At 44.4% G+C, this 18,662-nt stretch overlaps 1 protein-coding gene across 1 annotated transcript in view; it reads right to left on the minus strand.

Annotated features, from left to right (window-relative positions):
* Positions 1 to 14,310: 14,310 nt before the first annotated feature.
* The window catches only part of LOC121873070, a 33,470-nt gene continuing 29,118 nt past the window's right edge, over positions 14,311 to 18,662 (minus strand). Inside the window, exons 2-3 of the mRNA XM_042376387.1 lie at positions 18,279 to 18,379; positions 14,311 to 14,406 (exon numbers count right to left, since the gene is read on the minus strand). Of these exons, the coding sequence (XP_042232321.1) occupies positions 14,311 to 14,406; positions 18,279 to 18,379 (197 nt within the window). The remainder of the gene's footprint in view (positions 14,407 to 18,278; positions 18,380 to 18,662) is intronic.

Here is an 18,662-nt window from a genome sequence, read left to right on the forward strand (position 1 = left end):
TTGGTTCTTGAGAAGGAACTCGTCCGAACGTTCGTTTCGGTGGGGGGGGGAGTTTGATCATAAGAGATTAACAAACACCGTTTTTAGTATTGCCCGAGATTTTTATTTTTATGTTCAGACAAAGTACACACCGTAGAAGGGGTGTATATTGATTTGCTCCTGTCCGTCTCTACCTCCGTCCGAACTTCCGTCTCCGCTAATACTATCAGCTGGATAATATAAACACTGAGCTCCTATCGGTTGATATTACTTCATCTTTCGCTTACGTTTATTAGAATCTCCTGATTGGTTAAGTTTCGCCACCTGTGGGGTCTTACATACGCCAAAAATACTCTTGTAGTTTCATTTTGTTTTAATAAAGGGAAAAATACAATACGGTGAACAGGTTTAATGGGTTAGTGAATACATTCAGGGGCTCATTGGATAAAATTATCTCACGCGTGTGGAGAAACTCATTCATTCGTCAACTCACGGAAAGCGGGTGTTAAGGTGACTGTACTTACACAAGAGATTGACTTCAAACGTTTACTTTTTAGAAGATAAACAGAATGTGTTTCCTGTCGTCACACGTTTGAGACAGAAACTTTTTCTTGAAACTATACATAAGTGAGAGAAAGAGGGAAGAGATAGAGTTAGAATTAGAGGAGAGGTAGAGAGATGGAATGAGAGACAAGGGAAGAGAGTGGTGAAGTGTGAGAGACAGAGGGAGAGGTGAAGTGAGAAACAGAAGGGAAAGGTAAAGTGAGAGAAAAGACGGAAAACAGAGAAATAGATGAGAGAAGACTCTTTCTTTTCCTATTGACAGTTCTTATCAGGATTAACTCCCTTCTTCTCCCTTTTCCGCCTCCTCTTCTTTTTTCCTCTTCCTCCTCCTCTTCTTCTTCCTCTTCCACCTCCTCCTCTTCTTATTCCTCATCCTCCTTCTCTTCTTCTTCCTCTTCCACATCTTTATCATCTTCTTAGACCTGACACCTCATTTATTGTCTTGTTCCATTAATGTATTTAGATCTCTCTCTCTCTCTCTCTTTAAACCTTTGACGGGTGGTGGTGAGGTGCGTGTGTGTTCACAGGTTGGCGTGTCCCAGGGGAGCACGTCGACCACTACCCCCTCATCTGTTCTCGACGACCCTCTCACTCTCATTATTCCCTCCCTCCCTCTCTGAAGGACTCACTCACTCCCTACCACCTTACCCAACCCAAAGGATTCACTCACTCCTTCCCATTTTTATTTCTTACCCGAAGGATTCACTCCCTCCCTCTTTCTTCGAAGGACTTCATTGGGTTAGATTAGGTTAGGTTAGATATCCTCCAAGTTGTTGATATTCCGATACGGTAAGGTTATCTATCCTCCGTTACCGTTGACGGTACAGTACGGCACTGCACCATTATAGTATTTCCACGCTATCCTGGCCCATAATCCACGCCCCTCTTCTATACTAATAGCTGTTTGGTTCAAAGAAAATCCAAACTAAATATTTTCACAATTGGTAAGCAGACCTGTTATTCTTTAAAATAATGTTAAATATCTGGACTATCAAAATGCAGATGATTTCAGGGCATTATCACTTCAGAGAGGATGTTAGAAACGTTTAAATATGTATAGGAAAAAGTTAATATAAATAAGCGCTTATATATACGTAGTCCGGGGAGAGGTATCACACAGGGGAACCAATCAGCTATTTGTAGCTATAGACGAGGGGCGGGGCTTATGGGCCAGCTTAGCGTGGAAAGGGTATAGTAACTAACTACGATGTAGTGCCTCTAAAACTCGGAGAGAGATGTGTAAGAGAAAAGGAGAGAGAGATAGAAAATAATAGGTTTGTGTGTGTGTGTGTGTGAGATACAGAGAGAGAGAGGTGTGGGTGCGAGAGAGAGAGAGGCGTGTGACAGCGTGCGGGCCACCTCTAACAGATGACGTCTTCAAGTTAGTCCATTAATCCACGTTAGGTCTTGGGCAGGGCGAGAAGTGGCGGGGCGGCCCCTCCCACTACTGTCTTCTTCACGTGATATACAACACCTCCTACATGAAGAGTTATACATATAACTGTAAATTTATCCCTTCAACTTGTATATACCCAGCAATGTGTATGTTTGTATTACTGGTATACACGAGTGACTGAATTACTTTTTATTCCCTCTTAATTTATGTTGATTTATGTATGAGTTAGTCTTGTCTGTCTGTCTGTTTGTTGTCTTATCTGATTATTATTATTGTTAGTGAAGAAGAGTTGTGCATGTGAGTGAGCGGTGTGTGTGTGTGTGTGTGTGTGTGTGTGTGTGTAAAAGACAATTACTCTTGGGTGGTGATGTCTTAAGCTCAAGATCTTGTTACACAAACTATTATGAATAAATATTTAAATAGATTACACGACAAATAAAATACAAGTTAATGTCGACGTGTAGTGTTAGTCACTGGTGTTATGACCGTATTTGGTGGATGTGTGTTTTTATATCATGAGTGTATATTTACATGTAGTTAGAAAGGAAATTTTACTCTGGAAAGAGTTAACGCTGCTTAAGTACATGAATTCACGTCGGTGTGACGCTATCAACAAATTACTGATAGTTAAAGAAATAAACAAACCCTTAGGTTTTGTCGTGCAAGTAGACACAAACCTATTTTTCCCTGGAAAATAAACACAATCCGAACTGTTCCCGCGCACAAAAAAAAAAAACATCTCGAACTTTCTCCTGCGTAATTAAACACACTCCAAAATTGTTGAGAGCAAATAAAAAACACACTGATTTTTTTCTGCGCTAATAAACACACCTTGTACTTTCTGCGCTAATAAGCCCAGCATGAAATTTGTCAGTGCCAATAAACATTCCCCGATTTTCCGTTCAAACTCAACTTTGTTTCGGTTTTACACGGACAACTCCAAGGTTGAATTCATACAGAATATTCTTAATTTTCCTTCATCGAGTAGTAGTTTGAGCTTATAAACCAAGGAGAATGAAATACAAAATCCTTCACGGTATTTAAATCATATACCCCAACCCGTCGTTACTTGTGTATCTGTTTGTCTGTTATAATCATAAAGTACAGTACATGTAATAAAGAGTGTTGTCGATAACTTTTTGTTGTAAAATCTTCTCTCCGAATTATTTTGTTCAAAGGAATTGTACGTAATTATGGTACAAATGGCGCGTTTGGATCAGTGATGAGATAGTTCAAAACTCCGACGGTTTTCTGGCAGAGTTGTGTGGTCTTGTTTTGAGACGCTGTTATGTGTTTCCCAAGTGACTCAGATAATTAGAGAGATTCACTTACATGACTCAAGGAATTATTTCAAATGACTTTTAGGGGATTCTCTCAAATTACTTTTAGGGGATTCTCTCAAATGACTTAAGTGATTCTCTCAGATGACTCGGGTGACTCTTTGGTGATCCTCTTGGCTGATACTCTCAAAAGACTCGTATGACTCGTTATACAAGGTAAGTGGATGGTAAACACGCTCCAGACTCCAGAGTGTTATACCTGTGTAATATTCCCAACACGTCTACACAAGCCAAAACACATTTCCCTGTGCTATCGTCGGCCCCGGACTCCTGTAGTTATCTGTTAATTAAGATAAAGGTAAGGGAAGGAACGTGACGAGCATTTAAAGGGAAGGGGAGGAGGGTAAGAGGAAGGGATGACGTAAATATAGGCGCAACAGGTCGAGCACTTGTTGACATGGCAAAGTTTGTGTCCGGGCGAATGTGATCGATATTTCCCACGACGTCGCCGCCCACGAACTTAACCCTCTGATTCTCGGAGCGTAAAAAATTCTTGGGTTATTTTTTATTTTTTATTTTTACGTCTAAACTGATGGTAAGTGATCGTATTTATCTATGTTACTTTAGCTGAGATACAAAAAATAGATTTTCAAAAGTTCCAACTTTACATCACCCAGTCTCCCTGACTTATTCAAACATCGACGCTTTCTCAAAGTCTCCAACGTTTAATTTATCTTTGACTCTCTCACATAAGCCTCAATGTGGTACATGGGTAGATAGCTTCAGTAAAACCTTCATATAAGATAATTATTATTAAATAAGCGGGTACATAGATAGTGCAGGTATACAAACAATGTACATAGACATTGCAGGTATACATACAAATAAACTACATAGACCGTGAAGATATACAAACAATGTACTTAGACAGTGTAGGCATACAAACAATGTACATAGACAATAGAGGCATAAAACAATGTACATAAACAGTGTAGCTATGCCTATACTGTAGACAGTATAGGTATACAAACAATGTACATAGACAATATAGGTATACAAGCAATGTGGATAGACAGTATAGGTATACAAACAATGTACAAAGTATAAGGTATACAAACAATGTACATAGTAAAGGTATTCAAGCAACGGTAAACAGTAAATCGATAACCAAAGTCAACCCATCAAAACCATCATACTCTTATTTTCGGTCGAAATTCTTCAAGAACCGTACGGCAATACCATGCAGGTCTACCGGGTGATGTGAGAGAGGCCGATTCACTTTCCTGACTCACGACACAAAGATGGATCCAAGGTGACCTCGATGATGCTGTAAGACTCGACCTTCAGCACACCCATTCCTTCATCCTCTCTTGAGATGAGAAATATATTGGCGTTCATAGTGGTCAGCAGGCTCATCTTTCAAGTTTGTGGTCCCGGGTTCGATTACCGGGCGGGGTGAAAAATGGGCAAGTTCCTGTAATTAGGAACCTGGATTTTGATCGTATTGGGGGATCATATTGTGCCGTGATAATGGGTAGATAGTAGGTGGGGTTGGTAACTTGACTGGTCTTGTGGGCTCCCGTGGCGCCAGGTTACACAGTTTGCTAAAGATACGGTCACACTAGATTTTTCCGTACAATAAATCAACGATAGCATTTCATACACAGACAATAAATCAACAGTACGATCCGCGCACTGGCAAAAGGAACCATTCGCCAGGCGCACAGCTCGCGCGGCTGGAGACCAGGATGTCTTCATTGTATGTTTCTATGGCAGCATTATCCACTTTAGTGAGATGTGTGGTCCTATTAAAGAAGACCAAGACGAAGATTGTAGCGTCCAGGCGATGTTTGTTTACAAAACTGGCGCAAGTACTCTAGAGTCAAATAAAATTCCCGTCGTGATATCGTCATATATTTATTATTTTACTATGAAACTTGTGCCCGTGTTTTGTTGTTGAAACTCACTTTTTGTATATTTTTTGTACATTTTACCATTAATAGAAAACAATGAGAACAGTATTTTATTAATACAATAGACTCTCTATAGCAAATGGCATCCCACCTTACCGTGAATTGTAAGACTGGTATCGTCCCACTTTTGACAACAAATATTGTAAGTCGACGCTGTAGAGACAACTTGAGGAATTCATTGAAAAATCAACGCTACGGTGGATTTATTCTGGGAAGAAACTCTAGTATGACCGAAGCTTAACATAACCCCGAGTTGCAGGTGTAGTTGGGGTGGCTTCGTATACATAGGCTCTGCAATTGAATGAGTCTACACCATACATAAATTTTAGCCTTGGTGATCTGAGGAGAGGCTAGTACCGTTTATTATTATTATAATGATTATGATTATGATTATCTTTATTATTATTTGTATTATTATTATTTTACAATACAGTGAGGGTTATAGGTCACACATAATTTACAAACAGAGCACCGTGGTCAGCACTAATGTGTCAGTCTCATAGTTGTAGACTGAAAGTGGTGATGTAGTCCAGGTACACTTCAGGTGGTGGTTGTGTAGTACAGGTACACTTCAGGTGGTGGTGGTGGTGATGTAGTACAGGTAAACTTCAGGTGGTGGTTGTGTTGTACAGGTACAGTTCAGGTGGTGGTGGTGTAATACAGGTACACTTCAGGTGGTGTTGGTGTAGTACAGGTATACTTCAGGTGGTGGTGGTATAATACAGGTTCACTTTAGGTGGTGTTGGTGTAGTACAGGTACACTTCAGGTGTGGTGAAGTAATACAGGTACACTTCAGGTGGTGGTGATGAAGTACAGGTACACTTCAGTTGGTAGTGGTGCAGTACAGATACACAACACGTGGTGGTGTAGTACAGATGCACTTCAGGTGGTGGTGGAGTAATGCAGGTACACTTCAGGTCGTCATGATGTAGTACAAGTACACTTCAGTTAGTAATGGTGTAGTACAAGTACGCTTCAGGTGGTGGTGGTGTGGTACAGGTACACTTCACAGGGTGGTGGTGTAATACAGGAACACTTCAGGTGGTGGTGGTGTAATACAGGAACACTTCAGGTGGTGGTGGTGTAATACAGGAACACTTCAGGTGGTGGTGGTGATGTAGTACAAGTACACTTCAGTTAGTAATGGTGTAGTACAAGTACGCTTCAGGTGGTGGTGGTGTGGTACAGGTACACTTCACAGGGTGGTGGTGTAATACAGGAACACTTCAGGTGGTGGTGGTGTAATACAGGAACACTTCAGGTGGTGGTGGTGTAAACAGGTACACTTTCACACTTCCAGGTGGGGTGGTGTAATAAGGTGAACACTTCAGGTGGTGGTGGTGTGGTACAGGTACACTTCACGGGGGTGGTGGTGTAATACAGGAACACACTTCAGGTGGTGGTGGTGTGGTACAGGTTGGTGGTGTCTGGGTGCACTTCGGGTGGTGAGGTGGTGTAGTACAGATTACCTTCAGATTAATTGGTGTGGAGTAATGCAGGTACACTTCAGGTGGTGGTGGAGTAGTACAGATTGCCTTCACGAGTTGGTGGTGTGTCACAGGAACACTTCCAGGGTGTTGGTGTGGTGTGGTACAGGTACACTTCACACGGGGTGGTGGTGTAATACAGGCACACTTCAGGTGGTGGTGGTGTTGGTGGGTACACTTCACTGAGGTGGTGATTGTAATGCAAGGAACACTTCAGGTGGTGTGTTGGTTAGGTACAGGTGATGGTGGTGTGGAAGTACAGGTACACTTCACGGGGAGTGGTGGTGAATACAGGAACACTTCACGAGGTGGTGGTGGTGTAGTACCAGGTACCTTCACGGGGTGGTGGTGTGGTAGTACAACACTTCACGGGGTGGTGGATTATTGGTACAGGGTACACTTCACGGATTGATTGGTACAGTTTAGCAGGTACTTCTGAGATTGATTGATGTAGTTACGGGGTGGTGGTGTGGCAGGTACACTTTAGGTGGTGGTGGTGTAGTACAGGGGTACACTTAGGGGTGGTGGTGTGGCACAGGCACACTGGTGGTGGTGGTGTAGTACAGGCACATACACTTCACGAGATGAGGTGGTAGTGCAGGAACACTTCACGGGGTGGGGTGGTGTAGTATTGGTGCACTTCACGGAGATGTGGTGTGGTACAGGTACACTTCACGGGATTGGTGGTGTAGTGCAGTACCTGCAGGGGTGGTGGTGTGATGCAGGAACACTTCACGGATTGAGGTGGTGTGGTACAGGTACACTTCAGGTGGTGGTGAAGTAGTGGTACAGGTGCACATCAGGTGGTGGGTGAAAGTACAGGTACGCTTTGAGGTCGTGATGGTGTGCAGGTACACTTCAGGTGGTGTATACAGAACACTTCAGGTGGTGGTGGTGTAATGCAGGTACACTTCACGGGGTGGTGGTGGTGTAATACAGGTTGCGGTACACTTCAGGTGGTGTAATACAGGAACACTTCAGGTGGTGGTGGTGTAATGCAGGTACACTTCAGGTGGTGGTGGTGTAATACAGGTACACTTCAGGTGGTGGTGTAATACATGAACACTGAATTGGTGGTGATGTAATACAGGTACACTTCAGGTGGTGGTGGTGTAATACAGGTACACCTCAGGTGGTGGCAGTGTAATACAGGTACACTTCAGGTGGTGGTGTATGGTGATTGTAATAGGTACACTTCAGATGGTGGTGGTGGTGGTGTAATACTGGGTACACTTCAGATGGTGGTGGTGTAGCACAGGTTCACTTCAGGTGGTGGTGAGGTATAGCACAGGCACACTTTGGTGGTGGGGGTGTGCTTTGGTACATTTCAGGTGGTGGTGGTGTAATACAGGTACACTTCAGATGGTGGTGGTGTAATACAGGTACACTTCCAGGTGGTGGTAGTGTAATACAGGTACACTTCAGGTGGTGGTGGTGTGGTGGTGTAATACAGGTACACAGGTACACTTCAGATGGTGGTGGTGTAATACAGGTACACTTCAGATGGTGGTGGTGTAATGGTACACTTCAGGTGGTGATGGTGTCTGGGTACACTTCAGGTGGTGGTAGTATGTCTGCGTTACACTTCAGATGAATTGGTGTGTTAGTGTAATGCAAGGTACACTTCCAGATGGTGGTGGTGGTGGTGTAATACACAGGAGTACACCTTCAGATGGTGGTGGTGGTGGTGTAATACAGGTTACACTTCAGATGGGGGTAGTGTAATACAGGTACACTTCAGGTGGTGGTGGTGGTAGTGTAATACAGGTACACTTCAGATGGTGGTGGTGTAATACAGGTACACCTCAGGTGGTGGTGGTGTAATACAGGTACACCTCAGGTGGTGGTGGTGTAATACAGGTACACTTCAGGTGGTGGTGGTGGTGGTGTAATACAGGTACACTTGTTTGGACTTACTTCCTAGCCCCCATTAGTCCCTGTTCACCTATCAGTAAAGTAGGTACCTATTGTAAGTCGAAAGTTGCGAATTCGTATTCAGGGAGTTGTTTGAGCTTCCAATAACTTGATGACATAAAACCACTGACTCTTCAGGCTTCTACGCCCTTGACTCTTCAGGCTTCTACGCCCTTAACTCATGAGACATAAAGGCAAGCATGAACTTAGCATGCTTCCCTGTTGGGCGCTGTAAACACTTCTGCGTTTCACCTTACACAAGGATGTAGGGGAGTGCCCAATAAAAAAAAAATATAGGTACACTTCAGTTGGTGGTTGCTGATAGTAGGTAATTGTGGTAGTTATAGTAATTCAGTGTGAGATGGTGTTAATGATTATTGTAGATATTATTGTTCTAGTAGATGGTGGTGGTGCTAGTGTTTACAGTGGTGTTAATGATGATAGTGGTTGTGCTAGGGGGTGGTATGGTAGTGGAAGTAGTGGTACTTCCGTTAGTGGCATCGATTGTATAAGTGGTGGTGATGTTATTGATGATTGTAATTGAGGAAAATTGTGGCAGTGGTGATAGTGATAGTAAGTACAGTACAGTAGTAGTGGTCGTAGTTGTAGCTGCATTGATATTGATGGTCGTAGTTGTAGGTATTAGTAATGGTAGTGATAACGGTTGATTATGAGGCATTTGTTGACGGTGGTAGTAATAGGGGTGATGGTAGTGGTAATAGAGGTGATTGTAGCATTATAATGATAGGTAGTGATCATTATTAGTAGTGGCAGGTGATGGTGGTGGTGTTACCTGATTGAATTGAATTGAAACAGATTTATTTTGCCAGAAAAAGCACAGATACAGAGTGGATAATAATAACAATATTCCCATGGCTGAGCCAGTTGAGAACCTGAGCTCTCCTGTAGGCACCTGATATATATACTATACATTTATCCCAAGGAAGTATTATGTAATATTTAGTATCATCTGGAGTAGTACAAAAGCATGGTGGTAATAAGAACATCTCATAATGTTATCACGGTTATCACTTCAATATTTATTTATTTTAGTTTTGTTTTATATATAATAAGTATATACATAAATTACAGTGGAATTGTAAAACAAAAATATAATGGGGGAGCAGTACAACATGGGTTGTACAGTATTAAGGTTGAACAAGGGGACAGAGCTGTCATGATTATGTCTAGTTGGCAAATATATTTATTGCAACGGTAAAATCATATCTATTTACATGATAATTTCCGAAAAAAAAAAACGGGTTTGATGGTACAATAAAAGCAGGCACTGTAAATATAGTAGGTATTACAAGAAATATTAATACTTAGAGTCTTAGAAAATAGATATTTTTTAAGAGATGATTTAATGAAGGGAGCTAGTCATTGATTGGATGAGTGGGGGTAAATTGTTCCACACCTTTACACCTTGATATTTTATGGAGGTCTGGGACTGAGAGGAGGACATGGGGGGTGGTCTTAGTACCTCTGGGTGCTTTAAGTTGTATCTCTGATTATTCCGGAACTGGAAATAATTATTTTCAAGCAAGTGATTGATAGATTTGTAAACAAAAAGGGCACAGCAGTAGGTGTTAATATCTTCGAATTTTAACATTTTCAATTTAGCAATTTTTTCGTTTGTGTGATCTGGTTTTTTCAAGTAGGTCATTTTCCGTACAGCTCTCTTTTGTCCAGTAACCAGGGATTGTGTTTTTGAAGAGCCAAAGGTCCCCCATAGTGTGTGACAAAGTATCATGATAGATTTCTTTTATTGCTGTGAGAGTGAGCGTCTATCGAGTGTGATACATGATACCCCACTGTTTATTGACTATACTGTGAATGGCTAATATGTGGTTTCTCCAGTTAAGTTTCTCATCAACAAGAACTCCGAGGAATTTACTATTTTGTTAGCGTTTGAGGAGTGTATTACCAAGGTACAGGGGTTCCAAGTCTGGGGGTAAGCTTTTCCTTCTGTGAAAGGTCGTGTGGTGGGTTTTCTCAAGGTTTTCTCGAGCATCACCAAAAGTTATGGGTCTTTTTTCAAATTTCCTTTGGAGTTTGTGTTTTTCTTTTATCATTATCTTGATTTCGTTTGTGATATAGGGTTTGGAAATGAATACGGTTGATAGCGATGTTAGTAATGATAGTGGTAGGTGGTGGTAGGTGATGGTTGTGGTGTTACCTGATGATAGCGATGTCAGTAATAACAGTGGTAGGTGGTGTTAGTGATAGTGGTAGGTGGTGGTAGGGATGGTGGTGGTGGTAGTGACAGTGGTAGGAGGTGGTAGTGATAGTGGTATGTGGTGGTAGTGATATAAGTGTTAGATGTTGGTGATAGTGGTAGGTATTAGTGCTGATAGTGGTGGTGGTGGTGGTGGTGGTAGGTGGTGATGATGGTGGTGGTGGTGGTGATGGTGGTGGTGGTGGTGGCAGGTGTCAGTTATATATGGGGTGTGACAGATGGGCGTTAAACTGATCTTGACTGGTTAGACCCTGTGGGAGTCGGCCGGTGGGAGAGTAAGGGAGAGGGGATGGAGGGTGAGAGGTGTGGGAGAGTGACAGAGGGGATGGAGGGTGAGAGGTGTGGGAGAGTAAGAGAGAGGGGATGGAGGGTGAGAGGTGTGGGAGAGTAAGAAGAGGGATGGAGGGTGAGAGGTGGGAGAGGAGAGGGATAGGGGATGAGAGGTGTGGGGAGAGTAAGGGAGAGGATGTGGGAGAGGGAGAGGGATGAAGATGAGAAGAGAGGAGATGGAAGGTGAGAGGTGGGGAGAGTAAGGAAGAAGATATGGAGAATAAGAGGGGAGAGTAAGAGAGAGGGGATGGAGGTGAGAGGCGGGGAGAGTGAGAGAGAGGGATGGAGGGATGAGAGGAGGGAGAGTGGAGAGAGATGGAGGGGGGAGAGGTGGGGAGAGTGGGGAGGGGACGGAAGATGAGAGGTGTGGGAGAGTAAGGGAGAGAGGATGGAGGGTGAGGGTGGGAGGAAGGAGAGGATGGATGGTGAGAGGTGTAGGAGAGTAGGGAGAGGGGATGGAGGGGTGAGAGGTGGAGAGAGTGAGAGAGGGGATGGAGGGTGAGAGGTGGGAGAGTAAGGGAGAGGGATGGAGGTGAGAGGTGGGGAGAGTAAGGGGAGAGGGGACGGAAGATGAGAGGGTGGGAGAGTGAGAGAGGGGATGGAGGGTGAGATGTGGGAGAGTGGAGAGAGAGGGGATGGAGGGTGAGAGGGGGAGTGAGAGAAGGGATGGGTGAGAGGGAGTGAGAGAGAGGGGATGGAGGGGTGAGAGGTGGGGAGAGGAGAGAGGGATGGAGGGTGAGAGTGGGAAGAGTGAGAGAGAGGGGATGGAGGGTGAGAGGTAGGAGAGTGAGAGAGAGGGGATGGGGGTGAGAGGTGTAGGAGAGTAAGGGAGAGGGGACGGAAGATGAGAGGTGGGAGAGTGAGAGAGGGGATGGAGGGTGAGAGGTGGGAGAGTAAGAGAGAGGGATGGAGGAGAGGTGGGGAAGGTAAGGGAGAGGGGACGGAAGATGAGAGGTGGGAGAGGAGAGGGATGGAGGGTGAGAGGTGGGAGAGAAGAGAGGGATGGAGGGGTGAGAGTGAGAGAGAGGGGATGGAGGGTGAGAGGTGTGGGAGAGTGAGAGAGGAATGGAGGGTGAGAGGTGTGGGAGAGTAAGAGAGAGGGGTGGAGGGTCAGACGTGTGGGAGAGTAAGAGAGAGGGGATGGAGGGGTGAGAGGTGGGAGAGTAAGAGAGGGGATGGAGGATGAGAGGTGGGAGAGTAAGAGAGAGGATGGAAGATGAGAGGTGGGGAGAGTAAGAGAGAGGGGATGGAGGGTGAGAGGTGTGAGAGAGTAGAGAGAGGGTATGGAGGGTGAGAGGTGGGGAGAGTAAGGAGAGGGATGGAGGGTGAGAGTGTGGGACAGTAAGAGAGAGGGGATGGAGGATGAGGTGTGGGAGAGTAAGGAGAGGGAATGGAGGGTGAGAGGTGTGGGAGAGTAAGAGAGAGGGGATGGAGGGTGAGAGGGTGGAGTAAGAGACAGGGAATGGAGGGGGAGAGGTGGGAGAGTGAGAGAGAGGGGATGGAGGATGAGAGGTGTGGGAGAGTAAGGGAGAGGGGATGGAGGATGATAGGGTGGGAGAGTGGGATGGAGGGTGAGAGGTGGGAGAGAGAGAGAGGGTGGAGGATGAGAGGTGGGAGAGTAAGGGAGAGGGTAGGAGGGTGAGAGGTGGGAGAGTAAGAGAGGGGATGGAGGATGAGAGTGTGGGAGAGTGAGAGGGAATGGAGGGTGAGATGTGGGGAGAGAGGAGAGAGGGGATGGAGGATGGATAGGTGTGGAGAGGGAGAGAGAGGGGATGGAGGGTGAGAGGTGGGGAGAGTGAGAGAGGGATGGAGGATGAGAGGTGGGGAGAGAGAGAGGAGGAGAGAGGGATGAGAGGGGTGGGGGGGAGAGAGAAGAGAGAGGGGATGGAGGATGAGAGGTGTGGGAGAGTGGAGAGGGAGAGGGGAGTGAGAGGGGGGGGGTGAGAGGATGAGAGTAGAGGAGAGAGGAGAGGAGAGGAGGAGGGGACGGAAGATGAGAGGTAGAGTAGGGGAAAGGGGACGGGAGGATGAGAGGTGTAGGAGAGTGAGGGGAGAGGGGATGGAGGATGAGAGGTTGGGGAGAGTAAGGGAGAGGGGACAGAGGATGAGAGGTAAAGGAGAGGGGACGAGAGCTATGGGATAGTGGTGTGGATGAGAGGTGGGAGAGTAAAGGAAAGGAAGGAAGGTGAGAGGTGTGGGAGAGTGAGGGAGAGGGGTTGGAGAATGAGAGGTGAGGGAGAGGGGACGGAGGACGATAGCTATGGGATAGTGGTAAGGATGAGAGGTGTGGGAGAGTAAAGGAAAGGGGAAGGAAGGTGAGAGGTGTGGGAGAGTGAGGGAGAGGGGACGGAGGATAAGAGGTGTGGATGAGTGAGGGTGATGTGTGTAAGAGAGGGAGGGGTATAGAGAGAGAGAGAGAGAGAGAGAGAGAGAGAGGAGGTCCCACAGTAGTGATGATAAGATAGTCACGCATCACCTTGGCTCACAATGGCCAATCATTACCCTTGATATACAACCTGGAGGAGTGTCGTCACCTTCACCCGTCACTTTTACCAGTTACCTTCAATTTGACGTGTCACCTTCACCTGCCACCCTCACCTTTACCCGTCACCTTCACGCGACACTGTTACCCGTCACCTTTACCTTCACCCGTCACCTTCTCATTCACCCGTCACCTTCTTCACCCGTCACCTTCACCTGTCACCTTGACCCGTTACCTTCACCTTACCCGTTACCTTCACCTTTACCCGTTACCTTCACCTTTACCCGTCACCTTCACCCGTCACCATCACCTCTACCCGTCACCTTCACCTACAGCCATCACGTTCACCCGTCACCTTCACCCGTCACCTTTACCCGTTACCTTCACCTTTACCCGTCACCTTCACCTTTACCCGTCACCTTCACTTTACCCGTCACCTTCACTTTAACCGTCATGTTCACCTTTACCCGTCACCGCTATCTTCAAGCGTCACCTTCACCCGTCACCTTCACCTTCAGCAGTTACCTTCACCTGCCACCTTTACCCGTCACCTTCACCCGTCACCTTCACCTTAACCTGTCACTTCACCTTCAGCTTGTAACAATGTCATGAGTTTCCCTCCACCTGAGAGTTCCCACCAATTTCGATCCAATAGTATGAAGGCCTTAGGCCTGTCTTCGACCAATGAGAAAGCCAATGAGGCTTGAAGTCATGAAAGTTGTGGCGTCCCTTGTGGGCTGACGCAGTTTGGAAAGCGGAGTCTGTGTTTGGTCAGAGTTAAGTGTGGTTGTGTCCTGGGTGTCACCTCCTCATATGGCGGCTATAATGTGAGTACCTATTAGGTTTGATCCGTTTCCCGAAATGTATTGTGAGTCATGGACCCCTTAGTTAAGAAGATAGGTTTATTGTTTTGAAGTATAATTGTCAAACCCTAATAGAAAGACTTCAATAAATACAGTAACCATTAAGAAAGACTGATGTGTTATAAATGTCTTGGTATTATGTAGTAATACGGTGAGTCCTATATACAATAACTGTCCTATATTTCCCCTCCGTGAAGTATTGTATCTTAGTTCCCCTAACCAGCTTCTCTGAGTCTTCCCTGGCTGGTGTGTGAGGGAGGGCCAACTGTAAGCCTTTATCAAAAGCCGACCGCAACCATAAACAATTACCTCCCTGAACCGGCTGGTTAATTCAAAGTTATATTGCGCTTTAGTAATGAAACCCAATCGAAGTTTCTTCTTTTATTAAAAAGTATTGTTTGTATAATTCCTGAGTGTAGATCAACCGTAACTTCCACTATTTATGAGCGTGAAGAGAGAGGACGGTGGCTATGTATATAGACCGTGAATCAACGCCCGTTCGATGTAAGTGTTTGAGTCTGACTAGCAATGGGCGCAGGCTTATGCGAGCTGACACAAGTGCTGACATACAGTCAAATGAGCCGCACCCCAAGGAAACTGACAACATGACAACTCATAGCCAGTGGAAAGTTACAGGGAGTGAATTTGAATATAAATCAACTGTAAAGAACCCATTTGTATAATACTTCTGTTGATGAGACAGGGGCCATTACATACCTCACCCTCTCCACCTCTCACGAGTGTAACGAGAAAGAATAACAGGAATAGGTAAAAGAAACAGTAAGAGTAAGTGAAATAAATAAATAAGTATAAAGAATTAAAAAGACAATAAACCAGTAATTTGTTACATAAAATATGTTACATTAAATTAGGTACATAAAATGTTACAAACTTCACCCATCATCATCACCTTTACCCGTCACATTCACCTTCACCCGTCACCTTCACAGACCACTTTCACCTTCACCCGTCACCTTCACATTCACCCATCACATTCACCTGTCTCTTTCACCTTCACCTTTAACAGTCCATTCATTTTAACCCGTCACCTTCACCTTCTCCCATCACCTTCACCTTCTCCCGTCATCTTCACTTTCACCTGTCACCTTCACCTTTAACAGTCCCTTCACCTTCACCCGCCACTTTCACCTTCACCCATCACATTCATTTTCACCCGTCACCTTCACCTTCACCTGATCACCATGAGGAATTTAGAGCGTACCTGCAAAACAGACAGCAAAATGAACTATTCTTATCCCCTGTCACAGCAGATGAATTACTGGCCATCATAAAAATGTCCAAAGATGCAGCAGCAGGCGAAGACAATATACCAATGAGCATCATTAAGAAAGTGGCCCACTTATTGCTACCTGTTCTCCTCCACATTTGTAACTCCTTCACTAGTGGTGTCTTTCCTGATAAACTGAAAATTGCTAAAATCCACTCGGCTTATAAAAAATCTGGGGACAAGGGTCTCTTCAAGAATTACAACCCCCATATCAGTCCTCCCAGCCTTGAGTAAGATACTGGAAAAGCTAGCATGTAATAGACAAAATTCCTTCTGCAATGCCAATAACATCTTTACAAACTCCCAGTTTGGATTTAGAGCTAGAAGGTTTACTGAGTGTGCTCTGCTATCCTTTACTAATGACATCTTAAATTCCTTTGATGACAGTCAGTTCGCAGTCGGTATATTCTTGGACATCTCTAAAGCCTTCGATACTGTCGACCATTCCATCCTCCTTTCAAAGCTTGAACATTACGGCGTTAGGGGCCTGTCCCACAATTGGTTTACCTCATATATGTCCAGCAGGATGCAGTATGTCTGTTATAATAACCACCAATCTGACTCCTCGCCAATCTTGTATGGAGTCCCCCAAGGTTCAATTCTCGGTCCAGTATTGTTTTTGTTGTACATAAGCGACATAGTCCATGCCAGCTCACTCATAAAATACAACTTATTTGCAGACGATAGTAATCTCTATGCCAGCAACTCAGACCTCCTTTCCTTGATGAGAACTATGAACACTGAATTAACTTAAGTCGGGACCTGGGTAATACGTAATAAACTGACCTTAAACCTTGAGATCTTTCACAGAAGAAAAAACTTACCTCCAGACTTGGACCCCCTGTACCTTAGTAATATAGTCCTCAAACGCGAACAAAATACCAAATTCCTTGGAGTTATTGTTGATGAGAAACTTAACTGGAGAAACCACATACACGCCATTCACAGTAAAATCAATAAACAGTGCCGTATCATGTATCACATTCGACAGTCACTCACTCTCACAGCAATGAAAGAAATCTATCATGATCTTGTTTACTAACACTTGATACACTGTCACACACTATGGGGGGCCTCTGGGTCTTCAAAAACACAATCTCTGGTTACTGCACAAAAGAGAGTTGTACGGACAATGAACAGATAATTTATGTTATGTTAGGCTACGCCAGGCTAGATTAGGTTAGGTTAGATCAGATGAAGTTATGGGATTTTGTCCAACAACTTTTGCAGAGAGTGCGGTGGAGGGAGGGGCGGTGGTCATTCGGTAGAGTGGCCCCTCAATATATATTACTCCACAATCTACTCCTCCTCCAGGCTCCCGCCGTGTTTGGTTGTGGGGAAGGGAGCTGTGTTGGGAGGTGTTAGAGGAGAGGGTGATGGGCGCTGGTGAGGGAGGGAGGAAGGGGGTATAAGGCGGTGGTTGGGGAAGGAAAGAATTGTTGGGCAGTTGTAAGGGAGGGAGAGGTGCTGTTGGGTGGTTGGGAAAGGAAGGCAGGGATGTTGAGGACATAAGGCACATTAAATTCATAATACTCAGATAAAATATACAATAGGAACAGAGGCGCCCTTATGGCATGAATATAATTATCCAAACCAGAAAGGATATTGCAAAGAGAGGATTAAAAACATTATGCAGTTCACCGCACTGCCTAAAGAAATAAGATTACTCATGGTAAAATTATTCATCATACCGATACTAATCTATCCAATCAAACGGTCCCCCTTCACATGCTGAGTACCACCCAGATTATTAAAACTACAGGTGGTCCAGAACGAAGCCCTAAGATTCGCTACAGATGAAGGACACTCCTATAATATAACAACGGCCGAAATACACAGTGACCAGGGATAGGGAGTTTAACAGTTTGGCCAGAATGATCTGGTAAAATATACAGTAGAACGATTCGAGCTAAAACTACCAAGACTCCCACCAGAGAGTAACACCAACCATACGGCACCAAATCTCAAAAAGTAAATCACAAACCCCAATTTTCTCGTCCAGGCAATATAAAACTTCCTTAGACCAGACTCGGTTAGTAAGGATGGGGGCATATAAACATTGTTCGGCCAGTGTCTAAATTATTTACAATACCTCGTACAATAGCATGAGTTCACCACACTATTAAATTTGCTAGTCAGTAGCAAGGCAGATAATCATTCCATCAATTACTGCACTGTATTAACTCCATCTACACTTATTCAGCCCCTGAACTGTTAACCCCCTTCTTCCTCCAAACTTCTTTTACCCCCTTTTCTCGACGAAAACATCACATGCATACTCGTACATGTACACTTACAATTGTATATACTTATATGTTTATACAGACACAAACAGTATACTCGTGCATTCATAGACACGCATTATAAATAAAGTGCATATAACACACACACACACACATACACACACACACACATTACCGTATACATATATCACAAGGGAGATAATGCATTACCTAACCCTCCATCTTCCGTATCCACTCACTGTGACTGGGCTCTTGAAAATGGAAAATCTCTCAGTAATGGAGATATTTTTCTGAGATTCCCCGACGGTGTCTTCACTTTGTGCTGGTTCCTTAAAAGTTCCTAAGTGAAATCCTTCTAGTATATAGATTACTGAGTTTGGACGCCATTTTTTTGAGGGAGAAGGACCATCCACACTGTAAAAATAAAAAAGTAAATAACAAAATACCTGAATCTTAATGAGATTTATATTAATTATTGTTTTCATAAATGGAGCTGGCGAGAGGCAGTGATGACCTATAGAGTTATTATTATTATTATTATTATTATTATTATTATTATTATTATTATAATAAGGCCTCCAGCCTCCCCCAATAGCCACACCTTCGCCGCCATTTTATTACCT

This window comes from Homarus americanus, unplaced genomic scaffold (genome assembly GCF_018991925.1).
Source record: "Homarus americanus isolate GMGI-L3 unplaced genomic scaffold, GMGI_Hamer_2.0 scaffold11022, whole genome shotgun sequence".
Lineage (NCBI taxonomy): Eukaryota > Metazoa > Arthropoda > Malacostraca > Decapoda > Nephropidae > Homarus > Homarus americanus.